The following is a 20,151-nucleotide window of genomic DNA, read 5'->3' as shown; positions in this document are numbered from 1 at the left end:
GCAGTCTGAAAATAGACAAATATAATGCATGATCAATAATAAGCTTCTAAAATCTCTATTTTTCAGATGGCCCAAGACTGTGGAAGTACAGGAACACCTTGCCAGTGGTGGGTTGTGAGGTTGAATTTACACCTGACCAACAGTACAAGATTATGCGTTCAGGTGTGTTGGGAATGCAAACATTAATTATTTTTACCTTATTTCTTTATAATTCTCATATTGACTTCATCCTACCTTTGTGCACTCAGTTGCCAGAAAAGACGAGACAGCAATTACACTGTTGTGGCTTACTATGCATGAATGTATCCAGAGCAATTGAGAATATGGTTGATTTATACCTGAATGCCTTGCTTTTGTACAAAACAAAACAGGGAGGTGAATGAGAGATGAAACTTGGGACATGCTGGGGGGAGTAAAGTTAAAAGTGTATGAAAAGATAAAATCAAAAGGTGTGCTGGTGTTATTGAGTGGTAAATTGTTGAGTTGTATGATGAAATAGGTGAAGGTCACTCCTAGACTAATATGACTCAGGATGAAATAGGGAGTTAGGGATGGGTCACTGTATGTGTATGAATCAAGGTGTGAGAAGACGGAGGAGGAGGAAAAGAAATTTCAACGTGGCTTGACTAACTCCATTAAAAGGTTGAGAGAGAGAGAGAGTTGTTTTGTTTTTTAGTTTGGTGATAGCAAAAATCTGGATTTGTTAAGGTAAGATTGACACAGACTTGCCCAGTGGATGTTGTATAGTTAGTATTGTCAAGTATTTATTAGTATTTCTTTAAATTTATGATGACATTGTCAAACATGTGTACTCATAATTTCAATTTCATCTTTATTAGTTTAACTTTCTGAAGAAAATTTTTGTCAGTGAGTTACTGCCTCTGGCTCCTGTCAGTAGGTTAACCCTGAGGAGGATCATCTTTACTTTTTTCAGGATACAGAAAAATAAACCACTTGATAGGGGCTATAAGCCATAGAAACAACAAGAAATTATCTTGAGAGCCTATATGACAACCATTAGTAGCAGAGGGTAACAGTCAGCCATCGACCCCACCCTGAGTCTCGTACTGGCAATATTTGGTAGAGTAAAGCTGTATGTAAAGGTCATTGTGATTGGTGGATCTATTTTTGGCTGCATTACTGTCAGGATAAATATTAAACAATCCAAAGGTAGAATTTTGATAATAATAAACTATTCATTCATATTTAAGATCATGACAAGTTAACAAAAATTTTTATATTTGGTTAAAGTAGAAATTATATTAATGAATTGACAACTCAACTACAACGAGGAGCGAGGACTGCCAAGAGAGTCTCAGATCAAAATTTCTTAATTATTTAAGCAAATATAAGAATGTCGATACGTGACCGGCAAGGGCCTTCCACAGATGTTGCACGTGTGGAGGGCTACAGCTAGTGTGGGAGGGCAGCAGCAGTGTCTTTCTGGCACTGGCACTTGTCTGCCTCTGTATGCAGTCAGGCTAACTCGAAAGTATTCACTCCTTCTCGTATGGTGGTCCTCCAAGCGATATAGTGTGGAGAGATCGCCCCTGGTGAATGGGTCCATTTGACATTTTTCAGGTTTGTCTTAAGACTATCCTTTTTACCTTTCACGTTGCCAGCCAACGTTACGTTAACCATTTGTTAGGTGACTGTAAAGTATCTGCTTTGGTAATCTACTGTCGTCCATGCGGGTAGTATGGCCAGTCCGGCTTAGTTTTTCTCAGATTCTGCAACCCTACTGTATAGCATAAGCATACTGTATTACAGTAATGCCTCGCCAACCATAGGGTTTAGGCTCTTTAAAACCCCATGGGTGGCAAGACTTAAGGTTTATGGGAAATAGGGGGTTAGGTTCCATGGCGGCAGATAATACTCATCAAAACTCAAGTCTCCTGTTGTAATTAAATTCGAGTCAAGTACAGACGGGGACAAAAGTTCACTCCCGTGGTGAAACCGAGTCATGAAAATGAGTCTCCGAACTGACTTACCTTAACTGTTTCATCTCATTTGGGGTCAATGCTGCTTCATTTTGGGCAGGAGGGAACTTTTGGCCCCGACTCTACTGTACATATGAAGTAGCGTAATATAAATTGAATTGTAATAAAAATTTTACACTACATCTCCAAGGAGATGGCATGTTGCTATAAAATAAGACACATGGAGAGCATGGGTGTGTGTGTGTTGTAACAATGGCATGGGTGAGTATTTCCCGCCTAGTGTGAGCCATTTGCAGTGACCTGTGAGTGTGAATGCCTTAGGCCTGAACCAATAAGAGAGCCTGGGAGACATTACTTCATGACCTTGTGGCGTACTGTATGGGACGCCTGTGTTTGAAAAAGACAGTCTGGTTTGGGAGAGAGTGAAGTACAGTATGGTCTTGTGGATCATCTTCTCCCATGGCGGGATTTATACGTGTGAATACCCATCACGTTTTATCCGTTTCACGGAATGTATTGTGATTCATGTAAACCCTGTTTTACTAGCTAGGAGGATAATTTTTTGTTTTGAAGTATAATTGTCAAACCCTAATAGAAAGTATTCAAAAAATATAGTAACTGTTAAGGAGTCCTAATTCATCCCTCCCTTATTGAGAAAGAGTGATGTGTTATAAGTGTCTTGATTTTATGCAGTGATACTATGAGCCATAAGAAATAACATAACCCTATCACCTCAGTTATCCACCTCCTAACCTCTCCCCTTGGTGTGAGGGCCCACTGTGGCCTAACCACAAACCAGCCCTCACTCACCCCTCAACCATAAACAAGTCACCCTCCTTCGGCCCTCAATCTCCTCCCTCTCTCCTCACCCCCTCTCTCTCCTCCACCCCTAATCTTCCCCCATCTCATGAGTATAAAAGAACAAAGAAATAATTAAAGAATAGAGAAAGAAAGGAGTAAAAGTCAGTAAATGTAAAGAAATAAGAATAAAAAGGTAAATAAAAAAATTATTGTTACAGTGTGTGAACTTGGCAGGTCTCCACATTATACTATACCTGCAGCTAAATCCCTCTAGCTCTTCCCTTACCAGGCCAAGCTGTGTTATTGTTATTTTTCAACTCCTATTTTTTATTTATGTTCCATGCACACCACAATCGATCATACATAAAGTGTAACAAAACAAAACAAGATAAATAAATAAAATAAATGATTATCATAAGGTCAAAAACAAAAAAGACTAATTTTTTTTTTCATTCACGAGAGTTAGTGTTGGATTGTGGAAGCAGAAGGGGTGTGGTCTCGGGTTCTCATCCTGTCCCTACTGGGCCAAGCTGTGAATTTCATTGTTGTTCTTTTTCAACTCGTAATTTCGGGTAGGTATACAGAATGTGCCCTCCAAAAAATTGGATATTATCATCATTAGGTCAAAACATAAAGAGAATAATCATTTCTTATATCAATGGGAGTTAGCCCACGATCGTGAGGGGGGGGGAGCGCACTCCCATGTCCTTAGTATTTTTTTTATTTTACTTATAAGTATTATTTTTATTCATCCCTCACATTTGTGGAGGAATACATTAGACCACGGAAAGATAAAGATGACACACAAGTCCGCGGACAGTCGAAATTCAGTCAGTAGTTGGTGAAATGGTTTGCTGTACAGAGTAAAAACTTTGATACCCAGAATCCATGGATGGGAAATCCGTGGTTGGCGAGGGTACTCAAACAAATCCTCGTATTAATTGTATATCATAATAAATTACTCTAACATATTATCATGAGATCAAATCTAGAATCATTGCAGTTGTGAATGTGACTCAAACAACAATAGTTGAATATTTGGTTTATCATCATTGCTTTACTCAGATTTACTTTTGTAGATACTGTGCCAAGAAACCTTTTTTTTTTTTATATATATATACACGGGATTGGCCCACCAGGGCACAGGTCAATGACACATCGGGGCCGGAGGCGAAAATATAGTAATAATGATGATGATGATAATAAAAATAATAATACAGGGTAATACTGTAATAATAAAAAAATGTAATGAAAATATAATACAGTACATAACTGTATAATATAATGATGGTAATAATGATAATAATAATAATAAATAAATACAAAACTAAAAAAAAAAAAAAAATCAGTAGTACCTCCCTGTTTGACAGCTGTCTACTACCTGGCCTTAGAATATTTTGTTTTTCCACTATATTCTTCATCATTGCTCTATCTTATATGGATTGTTGATTTTAAAATTTATGCTAGCTAGCTCTGCATGTTGACACAATGTCCTTATTGCTAAACACAATATGTCATTGAAGAATAACCCAATAGCCATCTGCCACATCACCAGATACCTTAAAGAGGCCCAGATGTGCTGGGCAAAGAATCTGCTTTGTGGTATATACATACAAAGCTTTTCAATGAATTTGTTATTTGATAAAGTGTCTCACCCCAGAACTATATCTTTTTTGCCAATAGGCAGGTTGCCACATGGCATTCAGTATGCTGGATCTCAAATTAGTCATTCATTTCAGTCCTGACCATAAGATAGGGTATCATACTTCAGCCCTTCATTTGTCTGTTTATTAAAACTCTGGTATTTTTCTATTTTTACAGCGGACTTACCAGTTGTGTACGATCACAATAACCCATCTCCTAACGTTCAGACTGTGTCCAAGGTAATAGAGAGGGATGAATATAAGATTCGCAAAAAACCTAAAGGACGAGCAAAATTTATTGGACAGAGTAAGGTAAGTCGCAAGAAATCTTAGAACTACTGTACACAACTTTTCAACTTACGGTAGTTAATTTGGCTTTAACTGGGTCAACTTGATTGGATGTCATTTAAGAATATTACTTGTTTATCAGACATAAAGTTATGCTCATCTCCCACACACACTCCGTGGTTAGTCAGTTCTCTCGTGTGTGCTGCACTGTCCGCCCCCTCTCACTCCACCCAGTACATGGACGTGGGAAGGGAGGTTGGTGTAGCACCCCAATATTTTGTGTATAAGGTGCTGTACATTGCACCACAGAGTATCTAAGACACCAGATTTAATATTCAGCACCCTTTGGTAAAATTTGGTTCCCATTTTTACTGACCCAGTAACACCCAACAACCTCTTTCATTCATGTCTGGCTGTATGCAGAACTTCTTCACTTTTATGGTAAATCCAATGTCATAGACTTTATTTAATCCATAGTGCAATTCCTCTTTAACAAATTCAAACTACAGTATCTGAATCTTCCAGATAACTGAACTTTGTCCTCTTTGGTCCTGTTCAGTAAAAATTCTAATTTAGTCCAACAGTCCGAACACAACTGATGTCATTCATTCATTCATATCTCTCTCTCTCTCTCTCTCTCTCTCTCTCTCTCAATGAGCCACAAGTACAGTGAACTGCCTCTACATATGTTCATCTCCTCCTATACACAAACACACACCCATGCTCTTCATTTTTATAATTTTATATTATACAGGTGGTCCCTGGGTTACGAACGGTTTCCATTCCTGATGACGTTCTTAAGTCGGATTTGTACGTAAGTCGGAACACATGCTATGCACATACTGCACTTTAACCCTTAAGCCCAGGGTTAGGGTGCTGGTAACAGTACACCACTACCCCCCCTCCCCCTCCCAGGCGGGAGTATATCGAGAAAAATCGACTTTAACCAAAAATATTTTTTAACCTTTTAAAATGATAAAACCATAAAAAATAAGTAATAAAAACTATATAGTGACCCTCTAGAAACTTCCCTGGCTGCACGGAGGGAGGGGGGGAGATAAGGAGACAGTGTTGGTTTGACAGCTGACACTCGTGGTCCCTCCACTCTTAGTAGTTATTTTTAGCTCGCCTTTGGGTCTGAGGTGGCCAATAATGTATTTATTTACTGATCTTAATACTTATTTGCTATAAATAATTTATTTGCATTATTTTTCGTAAGAAGTGCTTGGCAACACCAGTAGGTCGCCTGGCTGTCTGGCAGAGCAAGTAATGCATAAAATAATAATAATTCCACAAATAAATACATTTATTACATAATCATTGCAGTGTTTTACAGTAATACTACTCTACAATACAACTACACTACTTTCAGCAATATTACTTTGATACAACATGATAATATCGACAAACAATGAAAATGAAACAAACAAAAGTAGGTAATTATGTTCAGGAAGCTTCCCTGTGGCCGAGCATGTGGTGTGACAGGCACATAATCACACTGGAACCTGATAACCTGCACTGGGCATTTAAACAGTGGCGGGAATAGGCGCATGATCTGGAACGTCACCCGGGGCCTAAGGGTTAAAGAAAAATATTTAAAATCCCATTATATCATAGCCAAAGTCCTTTTTTACATCTAAAATCACTTAATTTCAGAGAAAAAATAGAATGACAAAATATGCACAGTAAATGAAAGTAAAAAAAGAGTCATCAGGTAAATAATACTGTAAATTTAAAGTTTAACCCCATTTATATCGGCGGGAGTTCGTAAGTCGGGGACCTCCTGTACTTTCTGTTTTTAAGCCACATTAGAATATTGTAATTTTTTTCTTTTGCTCTAGTTAAGAAAACCATTTTACTAGGGTTGACTATAATATCCTGAGTAATATAAGTTAGGTGTTTATTTACAGAATCAGACGTGAATTATACATAGAGCAAACAATTAATTTTGTAAAAAAAAAATTTAACTTTTATATTAGTAGCCATGGTACCATACCCTTTTTTCCATAAGGTCTTAAATTCAGTACAGTATTTGAGAATTCACTTTTTGCGACGATTTCCAAGAAATGTAACCCTCGCGAATATGGGGAGGATAAATGTACAGTACACTATGGGGAGGATAAGTGTACAGTATGCTATGGGGAGGATAAGTGTACAGTCCACTATGGGGAGGGTAAGTGTACAGTCCACTATGGGGAGGGTAAGTGTACAGTCCACTATGGGGAGGATACGTGTACAGTATACTGCAAGTTGGTAAATAGATAGCTACATGTGTAAGCAGACTTAATAAACTTGTTTTGGATATGATTTTTTAAAGTGCATACATAGTCCAATAGTGCATAAAACAAGTGAACTTTAGTCAATTATAATCAGTGATTTTCTCTCTCTTTAAGCATGACTCCTTATACAAAACAAATTGATTTTTGCACTGTTGATAGGGTTACTGTTTAAGTTCACTGTGTGCTTAGTAAATCTAATTGGAATTAACAACTTCAAATAACTGAAATTCTTATGTATACTAAGGCATATTATTGCCTCATGAATGTTCCATGCAAAGAGATAAGCATAAAAACTATTTAAGCATGTCTTAATTTTTTATTAAATTAGAAAAAGATATGCATCAAAATAAGGCATGAAACGTATTGTTTTGTGAAGATACATCATTTTTTAAGTAAAATTATCTTTGGACAGTTATCTGTCAGTCAATCATTTTCTCTTTTCATAAGCTATTAATAGATACTGATGTTAATAAATCATTCAAGTATTTTTCAGTTACAGTCCTAAGGTGGTTTATTAACAAACTCAAAATATTAGCTGAATTTAAGGAAGTTAACTTTCATCCATGTTATAAAGGGCTTAAAAACATAACAGAAAAAGTACAGTATGATGTTTGTTAGAGCAAACAACAGAAAGATGTTAATTATCAGGTAGGTAAAAATAAATACAAAATCAATACTAATAATAAAATTGATTACACTATAGTAAAAAAAAAATCAAATTTTTTTCCAACTAAGATATTAAATACATTGTTTATAAGTAGAAAATCTTTATTGAGTTGATGTTTGCTCAAACATGACCGCCAGAGTGATTTCTAGAGTGTAATATGATTTTGAAAGAGGATATCTATTCAGTCTGTTAATGATAATCTGCTTAATTCAGGCAGAGAAAGAAATGGCTTTAAAGCTAATTGCTGAAATTCGGTCCCAATCTGTTATGGCCTTGGATACTCTGGAATGTAAAATCTGCCACCCAGCACGTCTCTTCACTGCTCCGTCCACTCTGCTCTCCCATTACCGCAGTCATGCAGGTAGGAAATGTGCAAACTCTTATAGACAATATTATGTACTTAGGTTATATAAACAAATGCATCTTTATTGTTATCTGCATTTTCTTCCTTACATGGCAAGAAGTACAGTTATAATAATTAAAGGTCCATATTGTATCAGGGTTAAAATTAATCAAATAATATGACCTAGTACAGTTAAATTATGTTGGATAGTTTGGTTACTAGCTGTAATGTACTACAGTAAGATCTTGTATTTCACGAGTAATATAGACTGGAAAAATTGCGCCAAATGCAAGTATCATAAACTAATGGTAAAAATAACAATATAGCTGGCCACACTACATCAACCTCTGATTTTCCCATGTATAACCTCCAAATGATACAAATTCTGCCTTTATTGACCTGATTGTGCTTTCCGGAAACTAGTTCTTGGCCTTCCTCAAGTAATTAAATCTTACGTGGAGGGAAGTTATTTGCCTGAGCAAAAATTTAATGTGGATGAAACTGGATTATTCTGGAAGCGGATGCCAGAACGGACATACATCCAGAAAGAGGAGAAAACCATGCCAGGATTCATGGCATTCAAGGACCGAATCACACTTCTGGTGGGGGGGGGATGTAGCTGGTTTCAAGATAAAGCCCTTCATGATATATCATTCAGAAAACCCAAGAGCTTTTAAAAATGTCAGCAAGCACACAATACCAGTGTTTTATCGCAGTAATAAGAAAGCATGGATGACCCTAGCACTGTTTGAGGATTGGTTCCCGAGTTGTTTCATTCCACGAGCCAAAGAGTATTGTATGCAACAAGGGATTGCATTCAAGATTTAATTAATTTTAGATAATGCTCCGGGACACCCACCACACTTGGATGACCTGCACCCTGATGTCATCCAACCCATGGATCAAGGTGCTATTGCTGCTTTTAAAGCGTATTATTTACGTACGACCTTCACTCGCTGTTGCTGCTACTGAAGGTGAGAAAATGCTCAGACAGTTTTGGAAGGACATGTATAAAGAACATAGCTGCAGCATGAATGGAATATGGAAGAAAGTCCTGAAAAGATATGTAAACAGTTTCAAAGGATTTAATGAAGATGAAGCAATTTTTCAGATTAGTAACAAGATAGTGGAGTTAGAAATTGATATTAAAGATGTTGAGCAGTTGGTTGAAAGTGTAGCAAAAGAGCTCAGTAACGAGGATCTTATTGAACTGGATGCACAGAAAATTGCAGAGGAAGAGAGACAAAATGTAGAAGAAGAACCTGCATTCCCCAAAAGTTTTCAGTGAAACAAATGGCAGAGGCATTTGCTACTATTAATAAAGGGATGCAAATGTTTGACGAAATGGATAAAAGTGTGGAGCGTTTTGCAAAAGTCGACAGAATGATCCAAGATGTACTTGCTTGCTACAGGGAGATTTACTTTGAAAAGAAAAAGCAAACTGCAGTCTAAATTGGACATATATTTTAAGAAGTCCCCCCACTGCTGTCTCCTCACGCCCCACCAGTGCTGCCTCTTCACTCTCTAAAGATGATCCAATACCTTCGACAAGCAAGTATCCCCTGTATGTTAACCTGTCTGAAGAAAGTGAAATTGATGACCCATCCAGCCCTGTCTCCTCCTTTGCTTCATCCAATTAATGTAGTCTCCATGTTTAATTAAAAAAAATATTGAGGCCCCGTGTGCATTCATCTGACTACATTAAAGGGAACTGCACAGTAACACTTATTCATTTTTCATTATTGATTACTTTTACTGTACAGTGGTCCCTTGGTTAACGAGCGCCTCGGTTAACGAGATTTCGGTTAACGAGTTACCTTCCATAAGATTCTTAACTTCGGTTAACGAGCAATCCCTCGATTAACGAGTTTCTTACGAGCCAACCTGAACATGATTTCGCTTGCATTTGGCGGTCCACCAGCTGTAGTATTAGTCCGCCAATACAGTAATCGGTTCTAGGGCTTAAATTCCTTACCATTTTAGCAAATATCAAGAAGTTTATACTATTCAATAATTTTAAAAGTTTAATATTAAATTTTTTACTCATTTTAACAATTATTGAACATAATTGAAGGTAATGAAACTAGTTTTATGCGTGCCATCCAGCCTCTCAACACACCATACAGGCGTCAGTCTTTGTGTCTTTTCAGTGGAGGTAACATCTTGCTTGAGACTCTCTTCAACTAAATGCTTTTTTTCTGTTTTTGCAAGCAAATTATTGGTCATTTTGAAATTTATTTTACATATTGACAATATATAATGCAGTGCAGTGTTGATTTAAAGAAAATAATCTTGAATTGCACCAAGAGAACTAAAATTTTATGGGTGAAATGGTGCCATAGGGTGACTTCTCTTCCACCCCAATGCCTTCTCTTCTCCCTTCTCCACCCCCCATTCTAATTCCCATCATCATCATCATCATCATCATCCAGGAGCCTTCTACATACACACCTCAAAGCAAGTGTACTTTTCTACTTTTTTTGTTGAATTTAGGCAATTTTCGGTGAGCTGGAACCAATTACCCAAAAACCCATTGAAACAATGGTTTCGGTTAACGAGTTTTTTGGTTAACGAGCAACCTTCTAGAACGGATTGTGCTCGTTAACCGAGGGGCCACTGTACTGTATTTCATTTTAGATTTTCTATGTATTATTTTCGCCTTTTTGACTTACGACCCGGTCGTCGGTCCGGAACCCCGTCGTAAGTCGAGGAGAGACTGTACATTACTTAGTTTATTTACTTGTACATGTACAAAGGTGTTTGTGTACATAAATATAGCTCCGTATGAGATGCGTTCTTTAGACGCTGGGAAAAATTTACCCAGTGTGGGATAGTAAACTCCACTGTCTTGGCTGTGATTCCTAGCTCCATTCAAGCCTTGAACATCTGTTGCTTAGAATTTTTAGTTTTATACAATATATTCAACCAAACGTTTAGATAAATTATTCAGGATTATTTGGGTAAAACAGTGTTTCTAACTAATTTAGAACTGCTTTGATAGACACCATTATCAACCCTCATCATTACACCATGTCAAAATATTTTGTTTAAAGATCTTTTATAGGAACAGTCTTGTAGAGAATTTATTCAGGATCATTATGGTACCAAATTCATCCCCAACACTATTAGAACAGAGGCTGTGAAAAAATGTTTATATACTGTTCCCAACTGTTAATATTTTCGTTTGTACCCGCGGTCTGAATGTCTGTGGGATATGGGGTGATGAGATGCATAGTTTAGAGTCGAGATATGATATGTAGTTTAGATTCTGAAAACTTTACCCAACTCCCAGAAATATTCTGGGGGTGTGTGATTCTGTAGTGTCTGCCCTTGCAAGATGTGTAGTTTAAATTCTTCAAAAAAAATTTCATGTCCCCGGAAAAATTCCAGGGATGTGGGATTCCTTTTGGGTTTGAGAGAGTCGTCTCGTTACCCAGAAATCTCTCATCCCCGGAAGAGCTCTGCACTATTGGTTCCAGCTAATGGAGATATCACTGTACTCGGCTTATAATGTTTAATTTCTGTTGTATTATGCTTACTGTTGTATTGTCCCTCTGATATTTCTTATTTCTCTGTGAATATTTACAACATATACATTATTAATTTAACAATACAGCTACTCCTCGACTTACAACCACCCGGACATACAACAGCCCCAGTCGTATCAAGTTTTTTTTCAAATTATGTATTTTCGAGTCCCGACGTTCGTGATTGCGCTGTCTACTGACAACATTTTTGTTTGTAATTTCCTTTAAAATGGTTGGTAAGCTTAAAAGTGAGAGTTTTGTGGTGCTGAGAAGAAAAAGAGACACCCATTTTAGATTTTCTATGTATTATTTAAGCATTTTTTACTTACGACCTGGATTTGGGTCCCTAACTATAATGGGGTAAAACCCTGATATATGATAATTTTTTTTCCCTTTAGTAATTTTTGTGCAATGAAATTAGAGAAAATGTACTGTCAGCCACCCAGAGTTTTCCATTTTCTTAAAAATATTTCCCTCCTATTCTGGGTGAGTGAATTTTCAGTCATTTACAAAGACATTACCCTGTATTAATAACATTATTATCGCTATTACAACAGTCGCACCCACACACTACCATAATGACCCTTACATCACCTCAATACCTACCAGTGGCACCACCACCACCCCAGCACACATGGAAAACAAAAATGGTACTGAACTATAACTAGTGGCATATTAATGTTCCATCAAAGACACACAGCATCCTCTGGTGCACTGTTTGGTGTTCTAGAACAGACAAGATATGTCCTCTGGCAGAAAGGGTTAAAGACCTTAATATTCATTAATTGCAATTCAACAATATCTCCGTTGGCCAGAACAATCAAATACTCGGAATTGAAATTGGCTCGGAAATTTTCTGGAAAAATTATCTTGATTCTGGGTATGTGAATGAGTTTCCAAGGTTGAAAATCAGGTGCATTTTCTGAGAAAATTCCACGAATGTTCGAAGAAAATCTGTCGGTTCTGGGCCTGGGAATAAAATTGCTAAATTTGGGGTTAATTAAGCAAAAATCACTGTTCAGTAGACTCGCAACTTGAGCGTATTTTTCTTATGCGATTTCAACTACAGCTCCTCCCCGACTTTCGGCGGGGTTAGGGACCCAAATCCAGGTCGTAAGTCGAAAGTGCTTAAATAATACAGTGGTCCCTCGGTTAACGAACTCGATTCGTTCCACAGATTCGTTTGTTAACTGAAAATTTTGTTAACCGAAACCATTGTTTCAAGGAGATATTGGGTAATTGGTTCCAGCTCATAGAAAGTATATACAGCAACTCTACGACCATAGACCAACTCGACTTATGTCCACCCGCACTTATGACCTGCCTCAGTCGTACCCAAATTTGGTCAAATTACATATTTTTGAGTCCCAAAGTCAGTATACAGACAAAATTTTCATCTGTAATTCACTTTAAAATGGCTGGCAAGCTTAAAAGTGAGTTGTTTTGTGGTGCTGAGAACAAAAAGAGACCCCCATTTTCGATTTTCTATGTGTTATTTAAGCATTTCCGACTTACGACCATTTCGACTTACGACCTGGATGTCGGTCCCTAACCCCGTTGTAAGTCGGGGAGGAGCTGTACAAAGTAAAGCCAAAAATGCATAAAGTTGGAAACACTCCTTAAATTCCCCTAAATCGCCCTTAAATCACTATATATATACACTCTTACTCTTAAATCACGACTGTAATGTGATACAGGTGATTAATTTTTATCTCTTGTGCAAAATATGTGACGTTTATATTCAAATTATTCACTGTCTTGCAAGGATTCCAGCAATGCAAATTATATTCTCCTAACTTTAGTCTGTGATATTATATAAGATAAACACTGTAAGCCTAAAACCCTGGCTGGGCAGATGGGGGAGAGGGAGGGAGGGGAGCAAGCAAGCGAAACCGGTTACATGTGGACCCAGACATGAGATGTGCTTTATCAGTGACTCAACCTCTAATCAGTCGACTGACTGAAAGAAAACAATGTCATCCATCCCATTGAACTGTAACAAAATATGCATTATGTTTGATGATTGAAAACATTAAAATAAAGGAAGAGAACCAAAACAGTTTATTTTCATCATTATTTGTGAGGGGCTTGGGAGAGAACTGAAGGGGGCCATGTTGAGTGTTCCTCATGGGGGTAATGGAGTGAAGAAGTTTGAGAAACACTGGATTTATACCCATAATGTCAGTTATTATCCATCTGAAACTGAAGAAAATAAGACCCTGGTTGTTGCTTTAGTAAAATTAATGTAAACAAATTTGTAAGTTTTAATTACAGTGAACCCTCGATGATCTGGATTATAAAGGGGACTATGTATCCGAAAAGCCGATTGTCTGAATCTTCCGGATGTACTAAATGTATAAAAAATGATAACGATATAAAAAAACACCAAAATACAGTACATATTATCCTGACCACTGGGGTTAGTTATACAGACTTTTTTCTGTGAAAAAACCATAATTTTGAGCAACATATTACTGTACTCAAATGTACTACAGTAGGGTCGGGATATACGATGCGACTTTTATATGAAGATTTTTATATCACAGCTACCAAAATTATCAACATATTCCTAGACATTTTCCTTTATATAGTGATAATTTTTATTTATTTATTTTTTATTTCGCGAAGGAAATCGTGCAGGAAATATTTCAAACTTATCACTACAGTCAACCCTCACTTTACGCGGTTAATGTAAACCCACAGGGTACCGCGGAAAGTGAGAAACGCGTAAAGTGAATAACATAACATATGGGATTAAATGAAATAGAGACCAGCTGACCCCCAAACTCCACTTTTTCCAACACAATACCTATGTTCTAGTAAAAATAACATCTTAATTTTATGATGGTACATGCACACAATTAATACTTAAGAGAAATAGAGAAATACAGTCGCCAAGTTAATGTCCATTCAAATAATGGACTCGACTCCCTCCCCCTCTTCTCACACTACACTCGCTGGCTCTTCCCTCTGAGAAATTTTTTGGGGAAAACCAGGTATAGTAATAAATAATACCTCAAACTAAAGTTAGGATAATATAATTGACATTGCTGGATTCCTTGTAAGACCAGGAATATTTTGAATATAAATGTCATATATTTTTCACAAAAGAACATATTTACTCAGAGTAAACATTACATCTAAAATTTGTATGTCTAATGCAAAATCTATGATGTTTATATTCTAAATGATCATTAAATTGTAAGAAATCCAGCAATGTAAATTATATTCTGGCCGGGTAATTTGTATGAATTTTACGAGCTAAAACAAATACCTCCAGTTAATAAAAAAAAATAAATATTCTTCATGACACTATCTGTCAATCAAAGTACCCCACCTTGCCTCCCCCTCTCTTCCAACCGTGCCAGATGGTCAGTCCATCCCAACCCTCCCCCCCCCACCTCCCACCAACCCTCCCTTCAAGAGAAAGGGTGGGTGAAAAAACTAGATTTTAACATTTAGTATTAAATAATACCTCAGATTAAAGTTAGGATAATATAATTGACATTGCTGGATTCCTTGTAAGACCAGGAATATTTTGAATATAAATGTCATATATTTTGCACAAAAGATAACATATTTACTCAGAGTAAACATTATATCTAAAAATTTTATGTCTAATGCAAAATATATGATGTTTATATTCAAAATGATCATCAAATTGTAAGAATTCCAGCAATGTAAATTATATTCTGGCCGGGTAATTTGTATGAATTTTATGAGCTAAAACAAATATCTTCAGTTAATAAAAAAAAAAATATTCTTCACACATGCCAGGTGGTCGGTCGCCGGTCCCTCCCTCCCCCCCACCAACCCTCCCTACCAGATAAATGTGTGGGAATACCAGACTGTTTACCTTTTTAGTAATAAATAATAAATCAGACTAAAGTTAGGATAATATAATTGACATTGCTGGATTCCTTGTAAGACCAGGAATATTTTGAATATAAATGTCATATATTTTGCACAAAAGATAACATATTTACTCAGAGTAAATATTATATCTAAAATTTGTATGTCTAATGCAAAATCTATGATGTTTATATTCAAAATGATCATCAAATTGTAAGAATTCCAGCAATGTAAATTATATTCTGGCCGGATAATTTGTATGAATTTTATGAGCTAAATAAAAAAATTATACTTCATCCGCGTAAAGGGGTACACCCACCGCGGAATGTGAGCATCCTGGGTTCTGGCAGGGCACCGCGTAAACGTGGAAACGCGGAATGTGGGACCGCGTAAAGTGAGGGTTGACTGTACTACCTAAATTATCTAATTTTTTTAATATGCAGTAGACTCGCAACATACGCAAGGATTACGTTCCTGGAACCTCGTGTTAAGTCAGAAACACTCCTAAATTGTCCTTAAATCACTGTACAGTGGTCCCTTGATTAACGAACAGTTCAATTAACGCAATTTCGGTTAATGAATTAGCTCCTATAAGGATTTTCTGTTCCATTAACGAGCAGAACTTTTTATTAACGAAAACCTTAGGAGAAACACACTTTGTTGTGCGCATTAGCCGATCAGCTGATTGGCTGGTCCGCCAGTACAGTAATCGGTTCTATGTTTACATTTGTTTCCATTGGAGTAAATATCAAGAAGGTTGTGTTGTTGAATATTTTTGCATATTTTTTTTATTAAAATTATTGGTCATACTAAAATTTAGCCATCCAAGCTCTGTCTACATAAAGTTTTTCAACTAATATTTTTTGCTCAATAAATGTAACTTTTATTATTTTTTTTTTTTACTCATTTACATGCACACGCTGTCCTAAGGGCAAAGCTGTACTGTACATGTACTCAAAATAATGTACAAAATGATTACTAATATTTTTGTCTAGTGCAAACTTTCGCATGTATACAGTATACTATTCAAATATATCACTATCTTATGAGAATTCCCGCAATGTAAATTATGTTCTACTTAGGCCAGACGGGTAAAGATCTTATAACTAGACTTAAATAGCATAAATACCGTATAGTTTTAGGACAGGCCAGGAATCCAATGCTCTGTTCATTCATATGAGAGATAATAAGCATTGCATTGACTGGGATAATGCCTCCTCAATATTACCTTGTAATTCAATTGTCAGTAGGAACATTATAGAATCCAGTCTCATTAAACATACCGAATCTGTCAACATGAATTTAAGTAATGGTATGTACAAACTGGATAATTTTGTGATTAAGAAGATTTGTAACCAGGTGAGAAGGTTGGGTCATCTTACCCTATGACCTGACTACGGACAGCTGCTGTGCTTAGAGATGGCATGGTCAACTTTTTTTTATTAAGAAGGTCAGTAAGGGTCACTGCCTTATGACCGGAACATGGTGGACCCCTGCTGTCCCCTAGGGACTTGATCTCACTCTCCTCTACTGTATATATTAGCCTTGTCAAGTTTTACTCCTTAGTCTGTACTCACCCCTGAAGATGTGAATTACACAAAAGCGCTTGGGAACTTCGTGTTTTCTTGTTTCCTTGTGGTTATCAGCACGTACTTGGATCATGCGCACCTACAGTGATTTACTTGCTTGGAACATCTCAGACGTAAAATGAGGCCCCCGGTCCGCTGACAGTGGCCGAGGCACTCTGAACGTGCACACCCAACGATCAAAGAAAGTCCTGGCTGCAGTGTCTAATGTAGCATCACTCGTGGGCACCATCACAATATAGCGTGTCAGTACGTCCTGCATCTGCAGCACATACCAGAATTGATGCTTGCCAGAAACAGGAAATGGGAAGTCCACTTGCACCATATCATTTGTGTAGTCAGGAATTTCCGTGTTTTGCAACGGTGCTCTCCCTGGCACTTTAGTTCTTTTGTTCGTCCCACATGCCTTACACTTGCTGGTGTGTGCTGCTACATCATTCTTCATCTCTGGCCACCAGAAACTGTTCCCTGCCCACTCCCAGGTGCGATTCTGTCCCATGTGACCACTCGGGAGCATCAGGCACCAGATGTAGGGTCTATACCCACATCGTTGCTGGCACCACTGGAACCCATGTTTCCTCAACTCCATTGGGGTGCACTCGGCTCCGACGTCCATCGTGTTGTATATAACAGAGTACCCCTTGCTGAGATAACCCAAGACGGGTTCAGAAAGGATTTAGTTCCCACTGAACCGGGGCTAAAGCGTTCCCCCATTACCCCCAAGGATCCTGACCATGATAGCTATATTTTAGTCCTGTTGTTCCTTGATGATTGTCGGTATGTCCCAGAAGGTGTTTGCGAGATGCGTAGTAGCGTTAATTGCACCTGCTGAGGTTGTCCTCATTTGTCCGACATCAGATACGATTCGTGAGAGATAATCCGCCATGGACATCATCGGACTGCGACCTGCCTTGTGTATAGAATAGATGTTAAACTGCAGCAGGAGATCCATCCATCTCCCCCTCCTGCCTCGTTCCTCACTTTTGCCGAGCAAGTTGAGCCAGCGAAGGGCGCGATGATCCGTAATCAGGTCGAACTGGGAGGCTGATAGATACATCCTGAATCTCTTCACTGCAGTCACCACCACCAACAGCTCTCTCTCCATCCCTGAGTAGCGCTGCTCAGCCAGGGTCAATGTGTGGTGAAAGAATGCAGTCTGGAGTAACTTTTCTTCAGCGGATCTGTTTGCTAGCATGGCTCCCGTCCCGATATCACTTGCATCAGTCACCAGCACAAAGCGTATTTTGTAATCCGGAAGGTTTAGTGCCGCAGCATTCGCCACCTGTGTCTTCAGCTCCTCGAAGGATCTACACATCCTCTCAGTCCAGTGAAACTTCTGGTGAGAGTCTCGATCTAGTGATTCGTAAAGAGGCTTCGCAGTCTCCGCCACACCCAGCAACTAACGCTAGATGTAAGAAAATGCACCACAGGCCCTCCTCAGCTCTCTCACTGTAGATGGTCTTGGGATCATCCACAGTTGTCTTACCCTCTGTTCACTCATACTCAACAGCCCGTTGCTGACCACCGCACCTAGATATTCCACTCGACGGACACCAAACCCATATTTTCCTGGTGCCAAGGCGAGTCCAGCATCCTTTATCTTCCCCAGTACTGCTTTACATTGTGTTCGGCCCCATGTTGTTTCCCACACTAGTATGTCATCCAGGTAACAAAGGGCATCGGTGTAGTTGCTCTCCCCAGTATGGTGGACATCATGCGCTGAAATGAGTATCCAGCACCCTTCAGTCCAAATGGTGTCCTGCCATCCCACTCATAGTGTCTCCAGTGTGCTACAAATGCTGACACCACTCTGCCATCCTCGTTCAGGGGCATCTGATGGTATCCAGACTTAGCGTCAAGCACTGGGCATGATGTTGGCGTTCTTAACGAGGTTGTAGTGCATGGCGAAGGCTCGGAACATGGCTGGAGAGGTGTTGTGGCCGAACGTTAATGTGTGTTGAGTTTCCTGCACTCGAGAGTTGCTGGTAGCGCCATTGTCTGTCATCCTCTTGTTACTGCTGCCACCAGTCAAGGTCAAGCAAATGGGGAGTTTTAGTTGTTGGAATAATTGACAAGGTTACAAGTGATCCTCTCTTGATGCCGGTCAGGGTACAACTGCCCTGGCTGGCCGGCAACTGGCTCCACCACACCTCAGCTGACAATGCGTACCACGGGTCCGAACAACCATGGAGGCAGTTCAACAATTGACAAAGAAAAATAACAAAAATGATCCTCCATACATTTCAGAATGTAATTACACAATACAATATATGAACATAACAGTATAATACATAATACATAACAGTATAATACATAATACTCTCAAACTGTTGCCACCCATCCCACACTAGATGTAGCCCTCCACACATACTATGTCTGTAAGCAACTATGCTGGTCCCGTATCGACCTCTCGAGTCACCTCAGAGCTCACCAACCAAGGTGACATCCTTTTTAACTCATCATTTTATCATAGCTGGCTGATCGACATACTCGATTCCAAGTGACAGCAGAGTAGTGTGTGTGTGTGTGTATTTGTGTATATATAGGGGTCCCCGGGTTATGAACGGTTCTGTTCTGGAGGACATTCCCTAGTCACAGAAGTACGTAAGTCAGAACACATACTGTACTATGTGCATACCGTACTTACAGAAGAATGTTTAAAATCCCACTTTATCATAGCCTAAGTCTGTACTGTATATCTAAAGTCACTTAATTTTAGAGAAAACAAGAAACAGAATGACAAAATACAGTAAATGAAAGTAAAAAAAATCATTAAGAATATAAAATACTGTAAATTTAAAGTTTGATCTGTAATGAGGGAATACGGTACTTGTCTGAAGATACAGGTATAATTTATAGTAGGAGGGTTATAAAAGTGAGGAAAGTTGGTAGCTTGGCCGATTACAGTGGGGCATGCTATAACGAATCTAATTGGTTCTAGAACCTTGTTCGTTATAGCATTCGTTCGTTATAGGATTAATCCGTTCCAGGCCCCCAAATACAACCACTTAACACTGAAAAATATAATAAAATTTTAAAAATTTTAAAAAAGTGCATAAATATGCATCTAAACCCCTGAAATAAAGAATATCATTAATACTTGTAATAAAAAACAATAAATTATTAAAAAATAAATAAAAATTTTAAATAATGTTCGTTGTAGGAGTTTCGTTCGTTATAGCATTCTCAATTTTATAAGTAAAACCGTTCGTTATAGGAATATTC

At 38.1% G+C, this 20,151-nt stretch overlaps 1 protein-coding gene across 1 annotated transcript in view; it reads left to right on the top strand.

Annotated features, from left to right (window-relative positions):
* The first annotated feature begins 44 nt into the window (after positions 1–44).
* The window catches only part of LOC121856873 (zinc finger protein 860-like), a 36,871-nt gene continuing 16,764 nt past the window's right edge, over positions 45–20,151 (top strand). The window contains exons 1-3 of the mRNA XM_042352649.1: positions 45–162; positions 4,563–4,696; positions 7,832–7,979. Coding sequence (XP_042208583.1) covers positions 153–162; positions 4,563–4,696; positions 7,832–7,979 — 292 coding nt within the window. The 5' untranslated portion in view covers positions 45–152. The remainder of the gene's footprint in view (positions 163–4,562; positions 4,697–7,831; positions 7,980–20,151) is intronic.

This window comes from Homarus americanus, unplaced genomic scaffold (assembly GCF_018991925.1).
Source record: "Homarus americanus isolate GMGI-L3 unplaced genomic scaffold, GMGI_Hamer_2.0 scaffold1024, whole genome shotgun sequence".
In the NCBI taxonomy this organism is placed as follows: Eukaryota; Metazoa; Arthropoda; class Malacostraca; order Decapoda; family Nephropidae; genus Homarus; species Homarus americanus.
Note: the sequence above shows the minus strand (reverse complement) of the source record. Positions and strands in the feature narration are given on the sequence as shown.